Source organism: Lagopus leucura, unplaced genomic scaffold (assembly GCF_019238085.1).
Source record: "Lagopus leucura isolate 7727_CA_CO unplaced genomic scaffold, USGS_WTPT01 Super-Scaffold_100035, whole genome shotgun sequence".
Classification (NCBI taxonomy): domain Eukaryota; kingdom Metazoa; phylum Chordata; class Aves; order Galliformes; family Phasianidae; genus Lagopus; species Lagopus leucura.
The window spans coordinates 4,629,139-4,647,479 of NW_024962284.1; the positions used below are offsets into that span (position 1 = coordinate 4,629,139).

The 18,341-nt window shown below is 43.2% G+C and overlaps 2 protein-coding genes across 6 annotated transcripts in view; one reads left to right on the plus strand and one right to left on the minus strand.

Moving 5' to 3' along the window:
* Window positions 1-56: 56 nt before the first annotated feature.
* TCP11L1 (t-complex 11 like 1) lies at window positions 57-17,328 on the plus strand. Of its 5 annotated transcripts, none has more exons than XR_006181101.1 (11): window positions 661-1,848; window positions 2,677-2,840; window positions 4,968-5,100; window positions 7,259-7,379; window positions 7,925-8,145; window positions 9,162-9,298; window positions 9,735-9,931; window positions 11,553-11,734; window positions 12,498-12,670; window positions 12,875-14,305; window positions 15,726-17,328. XR_006181101.1 is itself a non-coding variant. In XM_042882742.1 (10 exons), the coding sequence occupies exons 2-10, from the start codon at window positions 2,690-2,692 to the stop codon at window positions 13,108-13,110; spliced, it is 1,551 nt and encodes a 516-aa protein (XP_042738676.1). In that variant the 5' UTR covers window positions 57-119; window positions 2,675-2,689; the 3' UTR covers window positions 13,111-13,577. The 5 variants fall into 5 exon arrangements, 3 of the variants coding, with proteins under 3 accessions (XP_042738676.1, XP_042738678.1, XP_042738677.1); XR_006181102.1 differs by lacking the exon at window positions 15,726-17,328 and having other exon boundaries at window positions 12,875-13,303; window positions 14,180-14,932; XM_042882742.1 differs by lacking the exons at window positions 661-1,848; window positions 15,726-17,328 and adding an exon at window positions 57-119 and having other exon boundaries at window positions 2,675-2,840; window positions 12,875-13,577.
* The window catches only part of CSTF3 (cleavage stimulation factor subunit 3), a 43,873-nt gene continuing 42,860 nt past the window's right edge, over window positions 17,329-18,341 (minus strand). The window contains exon 21 of the mRNA XM_042882741.1: window positions 17,329-18,015. Coding sequence (XP_042738675.1) covers window positions 17,813-18,015 — 203 coding nt within the window. The 3' untranslated portion in view covers window positions 17,329-17,812. The remainder of the gene's footprint in view (window positions 18,016-18,341) is intronic.

The following is an 18,341-nucleotide window of genomic DNA, read 5'->3' on the forward strand; positions in this document are numbered from 1 at the left end:
GCTCAGCGCGGGGCGGGGCGCGGGGCCGCCGGCTCGGGGCGGCCGCAGGGCGAACGCTCGCAGGAGGCCCGGCCCTCCCCTACGCCGTGGCGGCGGCGCTGCGGGGTCGGCGTGCGACGGTAAGGCGGCGGGGCGGGGAGCGCGGGGCGGGGCCGGGGGCGCCGAACGGGGCGGGAAAACGGGGCCGCTAAACGGGGCCGCTGGGCCGGGGGGAGGGAAGGCGTGGCGGCGGGCCGGGGCTGCGGAGGCGATCGGTGGCGTCTCGGGCCGCGCTTAGCGCTCCTGCTGTTAGAGGAAGCTGCTGAGAACCGGGCTGCGCCGTGGCAGCCGGTGGCGTGGGACGGAAGCCGTGCCGCTGGAACAGGCGCTGTGGGCCTCGTTTATGCGGGCGAACGATGGCAGCGGATGGACTGCTGCGGAGCGAGCGGCTGAGCCAACAAGTGCGCCCGCCCGGCTCCGCGCTGCTGGCCCGCAGCCCGCCTGCTGCCCGCCGCTGGGACGCGGCGCGGGTTGTCCGCTCGGGGGGTTTTTTGGCAGTCTCAGTAAAGCCGCTGGCTTCTGGGCTGGAAGGCGCTTTATAAGGCGTGCCCTGCGTGGAGGAAGCCGCGGCCCAGCGGCACGGCTGGCGGCCTGCCCAAGGGCTGCGGGCCGGCGGGGCTCCCGCAGCTCCCAGCCTCGCCTCGTTGTGAAGGGCGGGGAAGGCGGCGCCGGGAGGGCTGTGCCGAGCTCTGAAGCGTGTGTCGGGGAGTCGAGTCATCGCCGTGCTCCATCTTCATTTCGTGCCTTGTGGGAGAGAGCGGGAAGAGTGGCTGAGGCCAGTGGAATGAAACTGAAAGCACCTGTGAAAATGCTTTGATTCGAGCGTTTCTCTGCTCCCTTTCACCTGTCACGTATTAAGTTTTTTGCTTCAGCTGTTGCTGTTGTCTTCCTGTAATGGCTTCTTTATTGCCAGATCTTGCTGCTGGAGCGTTGGCAGTAGCAGACCTTCTGTTGTGTAGGTTGGAGATCCAGCCCTGCTTGTGCTGTGCTGGTTTGGATAGCTGATGCTGTACCCAGAGGGAAGCACAGCGTGCTTTAGAGAAAGGCTGGCGATGGGACCGCAGCTCTGCACTCACTGGCGCTGCCCTTTGCTGCCTGAGATGCTCTGTGAGTGCAGAGAGGATTGGGAGCTCACAGCTGGGACATCAGTGCTTGTGTGCGTGAGCCAGAGCAGAGGGCTGATATGTGCCTCTAACAGTACCTGCGCTGATGCCTTAGATTTCTTGCGTAGATTTATCCTATGCTTTTTGTGCTCTACTTTCTTGTCTAAAATAAAAATCATGCATCTCTGTAGACAAGTGTTGCTGTGTGTCGTTGCCAGACGATGATCCTGAGTCATTGCTGTAGAAGGAAAACATTTTTTAAATGCCAAGTCTTCTGGCTGTCTTGTAGAATCAGAATGGTGCACTCATTGAAGCACTGATGGAGTAGGGTTAGTTCTTACAGCTGTTGTATGGAGAAAAAAACGTCTGTGCGTTTTATATTCCTGTGTGATTGCTTGTTTATGTCTGTGTTGCGTCCTCTTGGATGCAGTCCTTGACACTGCTAAGTGTTTTTCTTCTAGAAGCTACGAGGTGCCTTTGGAAGCTGCATCTGTTGTTGAGAGCTTCTTTCTTTTGTATTTGGAAAGTGGTGGTTGCTGGAGAAGTAGGCAGTTGGTGACAGAGGAAGGTGGTGCTTTCCCAGGAGCTTCCTTTTTTTGGAAGGCTTTTCCTGACTCTACTCCAGAGAGCTCATATGCTGTCAAACAGCCTTTCCTAAAATCAAAGTCAGAATGGTAGCCTCCTGTATAATACTGAGTTTTCAGAGGTAAGACGTGCAGATTATTTCTGACTGTAAACCAAGTGAAGGTAACATGCTTTTCCAGTGTTCAGTTTTTCAGTGCATCGTGGACTATGCTGCAAGTGCTTGTGATGTAATATAGACATTATTTAGCATCTACTATGCCTGTGCTTTAATTGCTGTTACTGTTATTTACTATTTATCTTTTTTTTTTTTTTTTTAAGAAATCTTTCTTGTATCGCCAGCATGCATCACCATGACTCTTGCACGGAATGAAATTGCAGGAGAATGATTTGATATTTGCCCCGAGTCCTTCTTCAGCTTCTTAATTCACATGGGTAGCGTGGAGTGAGGGCGTTTCAGTTTTGATAGGTTGGAACAGATCACAGTTCAGGAGGATGTTGAGTTCAGAATGCTTCTCTGTGTGTATGATAGATAAATACCTCATTTGGCATAATCAATTGGCCAAACATGTTTGTAATACTCTTAGGAGATGTTTTTCACTGCTCGTTCAGTATCTTTTTCTGTCACATCTTTATGCAGTAGGTGAGGCAGGGGAAGAGTTCCAGATTTTTCAGAACTCGCTTGCAATACAGATCAAGTGAACGGTAGCTGTGTTGAAAGCATCTCTTTCTGTGTGAGATGGGAAGTGAGTCACTTAGTCCAGGTCCCCTGCCATTATGGGAATGACATCATGTAATTCCTCATAAGATTTCCTTTATTCTCAATTTTTTTCTCAGTCAAGAGAACTGAAGATGTTTTCTCACTCAGCCACATTATAAATCGTTATATGTTATAAAATGCTTATTCATTCCCTTTTTAATCTTTCTTTTTCTTTTTTTTTTTTTCTGAGAGGAAACAACTGAAAATGTCTCAGAATCCCCACAAGCCGCATTCAAGCGAAGAAAAGTTGAGTGCCTTGGAGGATGATCAAGAGAGCTTGGACAACTCGGAGCAGTCTGTCAGGAAGAGAATACAACAAAGTGTTCCAGGTTCATGTGGAGATGATACACCAAAGTGTAAGCACAACTGCCCTTCATTAAAAAAAAAAAAGTACAATTCTGTGTCTTCTGCAGTGGAGATGGTGATGGAGTTTTATAGTACTCTCTGTAGGTTTGTTTTGCAATTAAATATTACACAACTCCTGATCGCTTGCTTTGAAGCTGCTTTTAACAAGTGCTTTTTCCTCCATTTTGTTTTAGCACTGAATTGTTCACAATAACCACATTGTTCTGAGCCACATATGTCTGAGATCTTTCTGTGTCTGCACTCACAGAAAGGATAAGCCCTACTCCAGTATACTGTAGCCAAACTGATGCCTGCTGTTTGCATGATCAGCCAAACCTTCTGGGTTGTTGCAGCCTCTTTTTCTGCCAGAGGGCAGGGAAGGCCGTCATCAACAAAATCATGCCCTGTCATTTTATTCCCCTCTTATCCAGACACACACAGGTGGAAAGTTGCACTTTTAATCCTAATGCTACTTCTGCTGACAAGGAGATTTCAGGACTGTCATACTGCAGGTTTATTCCTAGGGCATGTTTTTCTTTGTCATTCTGCTTTTAACATCAGAAACTAGATGCAAGATCTCTAATTACTTCTGGCAAATCTATAGATAAGATAAAGGGGAAGTTTATTTGGTTCCAGAGATTGAGATCAAAGAGATGGAATTGCTCACGTAACTAGCCCCAGATTTCTGTCTGGAGAGTCCCAGGATGTAACATTTTATTTGTTGCATTATTTTTTTATTGCAACAGTGTTCATTATTACTGGAGTTCAGTGTTTTGCTTAGAGTCATGTTGCACACTGGAGATGTACCCTACGGAGGAAGACTATGGACATGTGAAAGTGAAATGCATTGCCTTGTCTTGCCTTCCATTGTACCACAAGAAAGTCATTGGTCTCAAGCGCTTTTCTTTCGGGAGGAAGCAGATATAATATGAGAATGAAGTAACATGATTTAAGAGCATTCTTTGGTAAATGAAAGAGTCTATTAGTTTTGAGTGTGTCTACTGAGTGAAGTCATCTGGCAGCTGGACAGGAGAGCACTCATTCAGCTGCAAGCTCGCTGTGCTGCTGGTAATTCTCTGGATATCAATCCTTGCTGTGTTCCCAGAGTCACTGTGCAAGATATACCTCCAGGCAGAAGGAAATCTGGGTTTGAGAGTGCTGCATGAAAAGAGTGAGATGGTAATGAAAAATTAGAACACTGCATGTATTCTTGGAACTATGCTGTATGTACTTGGAACAGCTTTGAAAGGCAGACAAGTGAAGGGCAGTTAGTTTTAAAGGACCTTTTCTATGTTACTAGTTTAAGTCCAATCAAACTGGATCTTCAAATGAGGCAGCCATGCTGGTTTTTCTGAAACATCTCAGTAAACCCAGCCTGGTTGGTTTCTTTCATGTTGGGAATTAATACATTGCTCCTGTGCTTGTACTGCAGTTGAAGTGAATGAATTACAGAGAGAGGAAGCAATTCAACTGTAGCAATTCTGTAGAGGTGTTTCCCTCCTGTTCAGCTGTATGTTTTGTGGAGCAGCAGAGATAAACCTTGCTATTCTTGCCTGCCTCACCCAAGGACACCAGTACTGTAGCCTTCTCCTTTGTCAGTGTCACTGTCTCTCTTTTGACTTCACAGGCTATTCTACAGTTGGCCACTTCCTTTGTCTCCTACCTCATGGAAGCTGACCTGTTTTTTTCAGGTGTGATGCTTCCTTCTGCTCACTTGTGTCCTCCAGGGCCCAGTTTGAAGCTGCTTGTCCATCCTTATCCCAATGCCTGCTGTAGGATCTTTTGTCACTTGGGGGGGGAAAAAGGAGTCTGGAGAAGTGCCAGTCGCACTGAAAGTAGAGGGAATAATTATTGCTTAACATCAGTGGTGGCTTGTTTGCTGGGTGGTTTAGAAATAAAGTCACTTGAAAAGCATGAAATGGAAATGACAATGTCTACACAGTAATTAGAGGAATAGTGCAGTGGCAATGCTAGTCTTCTTATCATCTCATCATCTAGTGTAGAGGGAAAGATGCAGTTAAGCAATTCAAAATAAATATTTTGGGGCTTTTTGTTTGTTTCTTCAGATGTTGTTATCAGCAGGCTCTTCTCTGCAGATTTCCCTAGCTAATTGTCTGACACTTTAATGTGTGTTGTAGCTAGCCCTCCTCGGCCCGTGTCAGTGGAAGAGTTAATGGAAACAGCTAAGGGAGTAACCAACATGGCACTAGTACACGAGATTGTTGTTAATAGAGACTTCCAGATCAAACCAGCTGAGTTACCAGAACACAGGTAAGATTGCTACCAAGTAGATATATTAAATCAATTCTCATTTGTGTAACTTTGGAATAACTCTAGTGGATGAAATAAAGGCTCTGGCTAGTTCTGCCCAACAGTGCCTGCTAGGGAAGATTTAGGAAGAAGCATAAGAAGGTAAGCATGCAGTTCTGTTTCCTCAGGAATGTGTGAATGTGGAAAGTGAAACTCCTCAGTAATTGCTGGGGCATGTTTTGTGGAAATTGCAGTATGGTTTCTGCCAGTGTCCCCTTATCCTGGGAGCCTGAAGCTGCAGACTTTGAAATATGCAAGTCTAGCTGCAGGTGCAGGTAGTGCTCTTAGCATCACTTAAGCTTTCCCTGCAGGTGGGAATAAGATGAAACTGATCATTTTAGATTTGCTTTTTTTTTTTTTTTTTTTTTTAAATCTAATGTCTGTTTCTCCAGGGATACACATCTATGTATTTTGAAGAGACTTCTGTATTTTATTAGATTAGGCCTTATTCCTTTTTAGTCTGGAGTCTTTCCTGCTGTCTGACCTGCAGTAGTCCTGTCCCCCACTAAGAGAGGCAGAACAGAAGTGGCTTTCATGTCTGGTCCCAGACTGCCCAGTGCAGCAAACCCAGTCCTATTGACAGATGCTTTGTCTGCTGTTCTGCTGTGTTTGGGTTTTTTTGTTTGCTTTGTTTTTCTCCCCATACAGAGAGACGTGGCTGACAGTGTGTTTCTTGGGTTAATTTGTGAAAGTGAGGATGTTTTTACTGGGAGAGACTTGGACCACTGGAACAGCATTGTCTGAGTGTCCTAGCTACTCCACTTTTGAGAGACTCTCGTATTTTAGAGTTCAGGCACCGATTTGCTCTGTGCTCTCAGCACCATCACAGGCTCGGGCACTGTTGTCCAGTCACTGTTTGTCACATTTCATACAGGTTGTGTACAATTCATGCATGGTCCCATGAGCTGGCACCTCTCTCTATGATGGAAGTGTTTGGAAAGCATACCGAAGGCATGCAGAGCTCCCTGTTTTGTGTTGTCTTCTGTCTCAGCATCTTTTGGGGGGATTCCTGACAGGTGTCTTCTGCTTGTATGTGATGGCTGACGATGAATGCTTGATGTAAAATGTCACAGTTAAAGCAGTGCTTTTCAATTCAGTGTCTGCTTTTGTTCCTTGTTCCTTCTTACGGTTTTCTCACTTGAAAAAGTGCAGCGATGGTGCGTAAGTTTTCTGGTATGCCTCAATACCATGAAATACCATGAAATTTATCTCAAGATTTTTCAGGGGAGAAGAATTTTAAACAAATTTTCTTCTTTCCGTGTGTTCTTCTCTCCACCTCCCTTAAAAAAGAGGGGTGAGAGGGAGAGAACCAACCCAGTCCTTCAGTAACTTGGTTGCTTTTCTCACAGATTCTGAACAGTGGCTGCAGTTGTTCAGCACAGTGTCAGATTTGCATCTCTTCACCAGATCAAAGGAACAGATATATTGCAGAGATCATCTTACCAAGAGTGCCTCAGCGTAGTGATCTGCCAGGACTGCTCCTAGTACAAGATCCCTCTGTTCAGTGAAAGTTTTGGCTGAAGAGGCACTCTGGAATCTTCCTTGGAATAATGGCTTTTTTGTGGTTATGTATAATTTGAGTCTCCCACAGCTTGAATGTTTGTGTAGGGAAGTGGTTTGAGGAGAAAGCAGTTGGAATTTGTTTGTTGTTTATAGGAACTGAACGGAGGCTTTAACTCAGGGTAATGGCCGTATTTATGTGTTGAAGTGCAAAAGCTTTCATGTCACACAAGTTGCTTCATTTCTGTTATGTTTCCTTAATGAATTTTCCTTAGTCAAAGGAATGCTAATACTGTCCTTCTGAAGATGAGGAATAATTTTTATCTGTTTTTATTAGTATTCCAGCGCTATACTTCAGAGGTACTTTCAAGGATTTTAATTGGTAGCCTTCTTTGCTTGTGTCTAACCATTTATTAGGGTATGAGCCATGCCAAATTTTGTGCCTAGTTTATCATGCCTGAGTGACAAAATGATAGTTTTCTTCTCTGTCAGTCCTCAGATAGTCACCATTACATTATCTTCACATTACTGCATGCTGTTCTTCGGGAGCTGCAGGTACCTGCATGTGGTGGTGCAGACACTAATACAGTTATTTTGAACTGATCTTACTTACCCACAGCTTGGAAAAAAAAGTAAGAGAGATTGTGCACAAAGTTTTCTGGGATTGTCTGGAAGCTCAGCTGAAGGAAGAGCCACCGACATACGACCACGCAATTAAACTGTTGGGAGAAATTAAAGAGGTAAGGTCACGTGCTACCAAAGTAAATCATTGAGTTTTTATAGATGGGTTGATGGGAATGGGCAAAAGGAGTTAGAAGCTTGGTTGTTCATAAAGGAGGCTCTTGATTGTTTTCACTACTGTCTGATTTTCTCTGCACATAATTGTGTGAGCTGAGGAGAGCGACTTGAATGTGCAAACAAATGGGAAAGCATGTAAAATGAATCAAGGTGGGTTTCATACTTCCAGGTTTCCTCCACGTTATGACAGTGACGTTGGGTATGGAATCACTGAGATGTCCCAGCACTGAGTGGACAGAGCCAGGTGCAATAGTCTGAAGTGTGATCAGTACTACAAAGCACTTACCACTTAGTGACTTCGTGTCACAAAGAGTGAGGGGAGACATTTGAATTTGGAGCTGACAAATGACTTTGTGGCCTTGTTCAGAAAAGTGCAATTCTGCTCTCAGATGGCTGTTAGTTTAAATGACAAGTGGTGCAATTACTGCTTTGGTCCCTGCTGTGTGACACTGAGAACTAATACACTGTTAAAAACTTTCTGTTTCAGAATCTTCTGTCTTTTTTACTTCCTGGTCATACAAGATTAAGAAACCAGATTATGGAAGTTCTTGATCTGGATTTGATAAAACAGGAGGCCAAAAATGGGGCTCTGGACATTGCTAAGTTGATAGAATTTGTTACTGGAATGATGGGGACTCTCTGTGCTCCAGCTCGAGATGAAGAAATTAAGAAACTGAAAGATATACATGAAATAGTTCCTCTCTTCAGGTACTGAAATGGTACATACTGTCATACTGAGTGTCCTTTAAGTAATTTTAGAGATGTGTGGTGTGGGGGTGTTTGCACCAGGGCAACCTGCAGATCTTCATAGAAATGAAAGAGCTGTGCAGGGATGTGGCCATGGGTGTGATGGGGGAGAGATGTTCCAGAAGTTTTTAACACGGACCCTTCCTGTTGGGGTGAATTGTGTTTGTCTGGCTCCAGCCTGTTACCGAAGGATGTTTTCTAAATGCCAAATGTGTGTAAACTATCAGATAACAGGTGAGCAGTTTGTTTGTATCAGGATTTATTATCAACAGCAGGAGGGGAAGAAAAAGCAGTTGCGGGAATAGGGGGTACATATCACTGTTCTTTAGCCAGTTCTTCCTTTCCCCTCAGTTTGAGCTGTCTCCCCCCAGTATAATATGCTTTTAGTTCTACCAGGGGCATACATCCTGGGCTTAGGAGCATTGAGCTAGCTTCATCACTGTGTTCTCAGCTGAATAGCTCGAGTTTGAGGAAATCTTATTAACCTTGTTTTCTAATTTGATGACCTTCCGAGAGTTAAGGTTTGACTTGGCAGAATCGCTACTAGCAGGAGGCATGTTGCTTTGAAATTAAGGGGCTTTGGTTTTGTTTTCCTTGGGTCTAATTATTTGCTTCCCTGAGCAACTGAGGTTGGCTATATAGGCAGCCAACAGATAGAATGCAAGCTTGGAAACTCGGACATCTTTCTGTCTGCTCAGCTTTACATTGTAAAATTTGGGGAATTTATCCTGTGGGGCTAGTGAAGTTAATTCTGTGGAGACCTTTCTTCAGGAGAACAAGTCTTATTTTGTATTTGGGAGATGCATGTGTGTGCATGCTTGCTCAAGCTTTTTTTTTCTGTCTCTGAAATTAACCATCCTGTTAACGTTTCCCACGTGTGTTTTTGTTCTTTCCTTAGGCAATCTGCAATAAATCTTGTACAAATAACCTCTTACACTTCTGCAGCCTTGAATAACTTTTTCTGTTTGTTTGTTTAGAGCAATTTTCTCTGTGTTAGACCTAATGAAAATGGATATGGCAAACTTCGCTATCACTAGTATTAGGCCAAAATTAATGCAGCAGTCTGCTGAATATGAAAGAAAGAAGTTTCAGGAGTTTCTTGAGAAACAGCCAAGTATGACTTTGTTTCTTTCTTTTTTCCCCTCTGACCTCTCAGTACGTGGTGTGTCTTTGCTTGTAGATCATAGAAATAAATCAGATTTGACATTAATTTTGATGTAATTCATGTGGTAAATGACACCTTGTGCCCCGAAACTGAGGTTTGAGAAAAATGTACAGAAACAATATATCTGCACTTAGCACGTGGCTGTTAGTTTTGTTTCAGTTGATGAGGGGCATCATAGCATCTTCTCACTTCTGATTTCGTGTAGCTGTGCAGTGTTAATATTGTTTTAGATGTTCTGCTTAATGCAGTAAATAAAATGCATGTCAACAACTGGTATCATGGATAATTAGAAGTAGTAACTAATGGCTTTATCTGGAAACTAGTGATAGAAAAAAAACTAACTTTGACAAGGAATTTCCTGAACGAGACTTTTTATCTCCTACAGATTCTTTAGACCTTGTCACAGACTGGTTGCAGGAAGCAGCAGATGATCTTGCAAAGCTGAGACATAAAAAGTTCCCTCCCCCCAGCAGTGCTGTTGGTGCTGCTGGTGGAGCTGCTGCGTTGTGCTCCACTGCCATACAGAATCAGGCATATCTGAAGCTGTTGAAGTGGGATCACACAAACAGGCCTTTCCCAGAAGTAGGTATCCAACAAGAAAAATGATTTCCATGCTTGTTCTACTACTTTTCTGCTCTTGGAATGTAGCCAACTGAAATTACAGCACTAAAACATTGATCTCTTGATTGAAAGTTCTTGTGGTATTTCTTTTTCAGTACTCAGTTGAAAAAGAAACAGTTGTTTCCCTTTTGTTCCTGATATTTGCCTGCTGAGTAGCTGCTGCTCTTTTCTGTGTCTGTGTCTCCAGCTTATTAATTCATGGAAGTTGCCTGAGGTAGGGCAGAACGCTGGGTGTCCCAGGATTGCCTGGCATTGGGCTGTAGGTCCTCCATGCCTGCAGCCCTCAGCTCTCCTTTGAATGTGAATGGTCTTGTTAACGAGTTCGGGCAAACATCTTCTCTGGAATACAATAACTGACAAAACAAAATGTTTAAGGGAGTTCTTGAGTAAATGACTTTCAGTTAGTCAGAGAATACGTTAACTGTGGTTTTGGTAGCTGTTCCTACTGGTCCAGCATCTGTCATAGTTTCCAAACTCTGATACAGAAGTTGGTTCTTCGGTGCTTTATCATCATTCAGCTGTTCCTCTTTGTGCTGTAGAATTTAGATCTGGGTTCAAAGACTTTCCCAGCCCCCCTTGGAATCGAGGCTGCTGTGTCTATTTCACATTGTCACGGAGAAAGCAAAGGTGGCTGTTATTCAGTAGAATGTGGTGTTTCCTGAGATCACGTGTCTTTTTTTGGAGCAGAAGGGCCAGGAACTCATGGTGGGAAAAAATAAACAGCTCCTTGTTTATAGGAACAACAAGGCAGAAAAGTTTATCATCTTTGTGTTCCTTTAAATCCATTTGAGAGGCTTATGTAGGCATTCCAATTCAGACTATTCAACACGTAATGTTTCTTACCAATATGAATTTTCAGGATTTGTCAGATTAAAACTTGCTTGCAACACAAACTCAGTAGTTGTAGGGATATTGGCACTGTTAAAGCTTTCATTTTTCTTGAGAATTAATGCAATAGCTGTGTGAGAGCACACCACTAGTCTTGTCGAGCTGCCTTCATTTTGCACATCTGTAACGTGAGCAGTGCTCTTCCTTTCCTCAGGACTTCTTTTGATGATGGTTTGTTAGTGAATTTCTTGCAGCTCTCTCCAGAGTGTTTGAGCCTGGTCACTGTGTCAGCATGTCCAGTGGAGTCTGATTTGGTCAAACAGACCAGTGTTTGGTATCACAAAGCAGAATATTGCAATGTATCTATAGAGTAGTATTGTGCATTACATATTAAAATGCATGTTTGTATTTCCAACCTCGTGGAGAAGAGCTCGTCGTAATCCACACTATATCCATAGGATCAGATCAGAGATAATTTGGACTGGAAGGGACAGCTAAAGACTAACCAGTATCATCTTGAGAGCCTTCTGTGCTGAACTTTTCTCAGCCTAGTACGTAGTTTTGATTACTGTCTTATTCTCTAGACATCTTACCTAAATAGAATGAGACTTTTTTTTTGATATTTGCTTTTGGCAGATACTGAGAAAGAGTCAAGGTCTTAGAGTTACCTGAATTATCTTAGCTGGCATCTCCATTTCATTTCACAGCCTAGTGTACAGATCTCATCCTGTGCTGGCTTTCCTGTTCTCTGCAGACAGTGCTCATGGACCAGAGGCGCTTTCAGGAAATACAGCTGGAACTGGAGCAGCTCCTCATGGCTGGAACTGTCCTTCTGGTCACGTTCAATGCAGCGGGCGCAGCTCTCATCGATGTGCCTGGATTTGCTGAGAAAATCAAAACCATTGTCAGGGTGCTGCTGACAGGAATGCATCTCCCGTGAGTACTGAGTAGCCCTATTCACATGGTCAGCTGCAGTTTCATGATGGCTCCACCAAACGATCAGTTTCAGCCTCGCTCTGGTTATGGAGTGCAATACACGGAGGAAGTGATGGGGGCTTCTTATTAGCTGAGGCTGACAGTTTTTATTTATCTTACTGATCCAGAGCCAGCTTTTTGATAGGGCATGCTCATTTTTTAACATCGTGTTACTGACCATACCAGCGTAGAGCTGATTTCCTGTAGCTGTGCAGTGTTAATATTGTTTTAGATGTTCTGCTTAATGCAGTAAGTAAAATGCATGTCAATAACTGGTATCGTGGATAAGTAGGAGTAGTAACTAATGGCTTTAGAGCTGTGTGTGTACAAGCAGCAAACTCTGCTCACAGTTTTGGCTGGGCTCCATTGAGACAAATGGCACAAATTAGCTGCCCCCAGGCTGAGGTTGCTGTGCACATTGTGGGTTGACACTTGTTCTTCATGTTGCTCTGAGATGGCTGTAGACTGAAAATCAGCTCATACGTGTATGGATTGCACAGGCTGAAGGTTTTTTTTCTAATGCTATCCCATCCCCTTGTGTTACAGCTGAACGTGACTTTCATGTCCATAAAATTTACTTTATTATTCTTGTGTTATCTGGATTACTTTTCTTCCACTATGTTCGATAAATAAGACAACTGTAATTGGATACTTTATTTTCAAAAGATGGGGAAAGTGTGAACAACTCCAGTAGCTAAGCAGTGCTCTACTCCACATTCCATAGCTCCTTTAACCTGAAGGAGTCTTTGGCCACCATTGGTGAGAAGGTGTGTGCTGAAGTCAACAGCTGCCTTTCCCAGCATGGCTTTGCACCGTTCACAGCTGAGAAAGAAACTGTGCTGAAAGGACAGATCCAAGCAGTGGCCAACCCTGATAACACCATCTGTAAACTAATAGGTATGCTTTGACAAAAATACTCGGTTCTCACATGACAAAGTGTCTCTATTTATAAAACTGTTAGTGGCACGTCATGCATGGTTTCTATTTTAATTTATTTCAAGTATGTGCTTGCTGTGCTCTGTGTTTTACATGAGATTAGAATCTTTCTAGCTGTCTATCTCTTCTGAAGGCAAACCAAAACTCTTGGTCTAACTTTTCCAGATTCTCGAATTCAGAAGTTTCTGGAGCATTGTCTTGCATCTAGTCACCAGAAAGCGGTGCCGACTGTTCCTGGAGGATTAGGCCCTATTCAGAGAGAGCTGGAAGAGATTGCTGTCAAGTATGTTCGTCTTGTCAACTACAACAAGATGGTCTTCAGTCCTTACTACGATGCTGTTCTTGGCAAAATACTGACTAAGGAAGAACCCCAGCTTGTAGGGATGCCGGAGGAATCGTGAACACAGTTTGTGTACCAATGCAGTATTAATTTTATCAGCTATTTTGAAAAATTGCACCAGTGTTTGTCTAGGAAAACAGCTCTCCATGTGAATACTATTTCCTTTTAAGTCACTCGTGCTGCCCGATGAGGAAAATGCGTGAATTGCAATAGGGGCTCTGAGATAAGTGATGAAGGAGGGATGCATTTTTAATGTAAGTATACAGCTTTTGTGAGGGAGTGTTGTGGTAGTTTTCTGGCTATAAGATTTCCAGGCAGGTGCTATGTAGGAAAAGTTAAACAGCCAAACTCTGTTCTTAAGTGGTTCATTTTAGTGTTTTTTATTCTCATTTGTCGTGAATTTGGTTTCACTCATCCACAGCAGGTTAGCAGTGGTCCTTCCCTGCAGGGAAATGTGGCTTTTCAAAAAGATCTTACTTTAAAGACTTCAGTAAGCTAAAACTCTAGGTAGGAGAAACCTTAACAGGCGAAAAACAAAGCCAAACAGCACTTACTGTATCATTATGGTTGGTGTGGTAGGCTACTAAGTTTTTCTTTCAGCATTTTTCTGCATTTTTAATAGGTTTTTTTTTTGCTGTTTACCTGCAGATGTTACAGAAACAGAGTGTATTTTTGTAGCAAATTTTCTGGTTATTGGGTAACTGTCCTCTGCTTTGTACAGTACTTAACAAGGTGGCAATCTTACAGATTGCAGCTGTATTTATCTCCTGTAAAGACTTCAGAAAGGCAGAGCTAAAATGTTTTGATAAAAGTGGCGTTTCTTACCTTTTTTTTGCTAGTAGTTTACTCCTTTTTATGTGAAATACTGATTTTGAAGTTAATCTGTGCCATTTACAGAAGGTGGACTTTAAGTGTGTTAAACTTTAGGACAAAACTTCTACTTGTTTTTTAAAACTACTATTTGAGATGGGTGCATTTTCAGTCATGTCTTCAAAGATATCCAGGAGGTGCAGAGCACTATTAGAAGTGCGAGTGAGTTTAAATTGTAGTGGGAAGTGCATTATTTAATATTAGTTTGAATACGCAAGGAATGTTTTTAATAGAAGATTTTATTCTTTTTTACATTACAGAGATGATTTTAAAACCTTAAATATTTAAGGTCTTCAATTTCATTAGTTATGTGTTGTATAGACGAGGGTTCACAGAAGAGCTCAGTGATCTTACAGCCTTATTGCAGTTTTAAACTCAGCTAGGAGGTAAGTGCAGTTCAAGTTTTCCTCTAGTTCTTGAGCTCCATTATTGTCTTCATAAATTCATCAAATTTTGATTACTAAGTTCATAATTATAAACAGTAAGCATCCAAAACACTAGACTGTACCCAAAATGTTGTTTTCTCTAAAAAAAAAAAAAAAAAAAACAAAAAAACAACCCCACCAAAACCAGTGATGTGAAATGAATACATGGCCCTCTTATTGCTGACATCCAGGTTCATTTCATTAATCAACTAATCAACCAACATAACAGCCCATCTAAAAGAAAGCGCTTGATTGGGAATCAGTGTTGATGCTTTCTTTGCTGGCTTTCTCCTGAATGTCAGCAGGCTGAAACTGCTGTGAGTTCAGAGGCAGGGGGGTTAAGCAAGAGCTTTTGTTCTGTATTAGCCTCTGCAACTGCAATGTGGGTTTTTTTCTCACTCATTACAACCTTGCATCTTCCAAGGGGGAAAAAACCAACCCTAACAGCAAAACTCTGTAGTAAGAGATCACTTTTCCCTTGGCCAAGTTTACTCAAATAGCAGTGTGGATGTCTTTGGTAGCTCAAAAGGGAGTAGGTTGGTTAGCCAACAAAAAGTAGAGTGGGTTTTTGATATGGTCACAGGATCACAGAATCACAGAATTGTAGGGGTTGGAAGGGACCTCCAGAGATCATCGAGTCCAACCCCCTGCCAAAGCAGGTTCCCTACAGCAGATCACACAGGTCGGCATCCAGGCAGGTCTTGAACATCTCCAGAGAAGGAGACTCCACCACCTCCCTGGGCAGCCTGTTCCAGTGCTCCGTCACCTCACTGTAAAGAAGTTCTTGCGCATGTTTGTGCGGAACTTCCTATGCTGCAGTTTCTGGCCATTTCCCCTTGTCCTGTCTCCACTCACCACTGAAAACAGTCTGGCCTCACCATTCTGCCCCCCACACCTTAGATATTTATAGACCTGGATCAGGTCCCCTCTCAGTCTCCTTTTCTCAAGGCTGAACAGACCCAGTTCACTCAGCCTTTCCTTATAGCAGAGATGCTCCAGGCCCTTCACCATCTTCGTGGCCCTCCGCTGGACTCTTTCCAAGAGATCCCTGTCTTTTTTGTCCTGGGGAGCCCAGAACTGGACGCAGTACTCCAGATGAGGTCTTACCAGGGCAGAGCAGAGGGGGAGGATCACCTCCCTCGACCTGCTGGCCACGCTCTTTGCAATGCACCCCAGTAAGCCATTGGCCCTCTTGGCCACAAGGGCACACTGCTGGCTCATGGCCAACCTGTCGTCCACCAGGACACCCAGGTCCCTTTCCGCAGAGCTCCCCTCCAGCAGCTCATCCCCCAACCTGTACTGGTGCATGCAGTTAATCCTCCCCAGATGCAAGACTCTACACTTGCTTTTGTTAAATCTCATCTGGATTTTTTTTGCCCAGCTCTCCAGCCTGTCCAGGTCTTGCTGAATGGCAACACAGCCTTCAGGTGTGTCAGCCAATCCTCCTAACATCGTATCATCAGCAATATCATCAATATCATCAGCAATATCATCAGCAATCAGGATACTACAGAGGTCTTCAAGGTTTCTGCAGCTCCTTACTGTACTTTGTTATTAGTCCGGAATCCATCTTGAAATACAGTCTCTAGCTCTGGAGCTGCAAAAAAATTAATTCAGTAGTCTGGGTAATACAGGCACTACCCAAAACATGTTTGCAGTTTAAAAAACAATACAAAACAGACAAACCTGTTTTCCTTTTTGCAATTGAGAGTTGCTGAAGTTTAGAACCGAATGCTGTTATTTTACTATTCCCCAGAGGCTTCTTTTAAAGGCCTCCAAACTAAGCATAGGACAAGCAGTTGGATGTTGTGAGGTGCTGGTCTCAGGGATGCAGGGAAGAACAGCGCAGTGTTTAGAAAAGCATGTGACTGATGGCAGAATGAGTGGGACTGAGTTATGGGCAGGTAAGGTGGTACTTACTGGAGTGCTCCCAGTCTGTGACTGCCTACTCCAGCCTACTGTGACATGGAAGCACAGACTGTGCTGCTGCTCATGCACGTGTACTGCTCACAGGGTATATCCAGTAAGTTCATCTCTTCTCTCAGTAGGGATCTGTCCTGGGCTTAGCATAGGAAAAAATGCAGTGCTCACACCTGGCTCTGGGCTTGCCTTTGGAGGTTACACACTGGAAACCTGGAGTGCCTCTGTTTCTTTAAGCTTCTGTAGGCCTGGCAACTGGAAAAGATCTAAAAGAGGCTGTAAGAGGTTCCCACGAAAAATCACATTAGTGACTTTTCCCTGGTCACTGTTTAATGATTGTCATTGACAAATAGTTTCTCTGCATTGTCTTTAAAAGCAATAGGCAGATGTAATTAAGTGACAGAGCAAAAAAAAAGGTAGGATTGATATGGCTGCTGTACCTTACCTCTATGTCAGTATTCATACATGCGCTGTTCCATCTTTTCTTTCTGGTAGATAGGAGCAATGACCTACAGTTATCTCTACTGCTGGTGGTGGGAATGTCCTTCAGCTTGTCTGAGTACCTGAATTCCCTGTCCATCGTGGGTGTTCTTACAGTCTCAGGAGAGCACAGCCCTGAATAGTCCATTACAAGTTAAAATCTAAAGTATATATAGTAACTGCTTCAAAAGTTCATATGGCTTTTCTTTTTTTATTAGCTCATTTAAAAGTAACCAGTTAACCTCAGTAGCTAATATATTAACACTTAATCATGTGCAAGCTAAGTGGAGGACTAATGCAGGTGTCCAGGAACAGGCTGCAGTGGCTAGTACTCCCGGCCAGCCCACGTTACAGACCTGTAACTGGTCTGTGTTACATTGGTAACTTCTTTAAACAGTCCTGGAATTCAAAGTAAAGGAATACTGTTTCCTCTAGAGAAACTGAACAGAAAGCTAATTCCTGTATGTACGCTCTGATCAATTTCCTGTGATGGTTTTAATTCTTGGTAACATTGCTTTCAAAGTTGCTGAGTAGTATTTAAAAAGTAATTTGTTGTGTTTGAATAAAAGCAGAATGAGGCATGATGTTATCGATCTCCTTTTATTTTAAAGGAATGTTTTCTCCCACTTTCAACTACAAAACAGATTCCAAACATTCTGCCATAAATAAAAACGACCGGTAAGGCAGGACACTACATGGACAAAGCTGAGAACAACTGTCTTCCAGAAAATGTGAATTAAAAATGCTTCACAATTATAAGCCATCCAGTTTTTAAAATAAAACTGCTGAAAACCCACAAGATTTCAAGTGGTAGATGTGAACACCCTTGAACAAAATGCAGTTAGACATTTTGCACTTTTGGTTCTGAAAACCTAGTTTTGTTCAGAGCACATTCTAAGATTGTTCTGTCTGTTTTTGGGTCAAGAACCATACAGAAGAGAGGCACCACAGTAACAAAACCATTTTCAAGATTTTTTTTCTTTGCATCTGTCCCTTTTAAATGCGTTACATTTAAGAGACTGACAAACTCAACGCAAGTCCTTGTCACAGTAGAACTCCAAGCTTGTTTCACCGGATTCTCTTTTGTTGTCGTGCTCTGTAAATGTCGTGTACAGGGGGAACTACTGAACCTTTCTCCTCATCGTCGTCAGAATCCTCGTTTGATCTCTTGACAGCCTTATTGAGCATAGCATTGTTTTCCACAGGTCCATTGCCTTCCACAGCTATTTCAGGTAGGCCTCCAGTAATTATCCGTACAGCTTCATCAACAGCTTGAGAAAGAGATTAAATCTGTGATTAGAAAGCTGTTTCAGCAAAGCTGAGTACAGTTGCAGTCATGCTTTTGGAATAAAAATTAATAATCATGCCAACGGGGACACCAAGACACAGTCATTCTGGAGCTTTCAGGAACATAACATCTGCAGAACAATGCAAGCAAACATCTTAAGAATTAAGTCTCAACTGTCTAAAACTTGGAGCTGTTGCAGGCACTGCTTATGAAGTAAATGCTGCTGCATCATCCACATACTGAGGTCAGCTTGGAAGCTTAATAAAATAGCAGGGCCTACTGGGGCAATGCTAGCCCTAGTTCATGACT

Excerpts from the sequence above, each read along its gene's own strand:
- TCP11L1 (XM_042882742.1), top strand. The coding sequence starts at position 2,690 with ATGTCTCAGAATCCCCACAAGCCGCATTCAAGCGAAGAAAAGTTGAGT. Across the intron at positions 8,146-9,161 it reads GAAATAGTTCCTCTCTTCAG|AGCAATTTTCTCTGTGTTAG; the intron begins GTACTGAAATGG and ends TTGTTTGTTTAG. Across the intron at positions 9,932-11,552 it reads CAAACAGGCCTTTCCCAGAA|ACAGTGCTCATGGACCAGAG; the intron begins GTAGGTATCCAA and ends TGTTCTCTGCAG.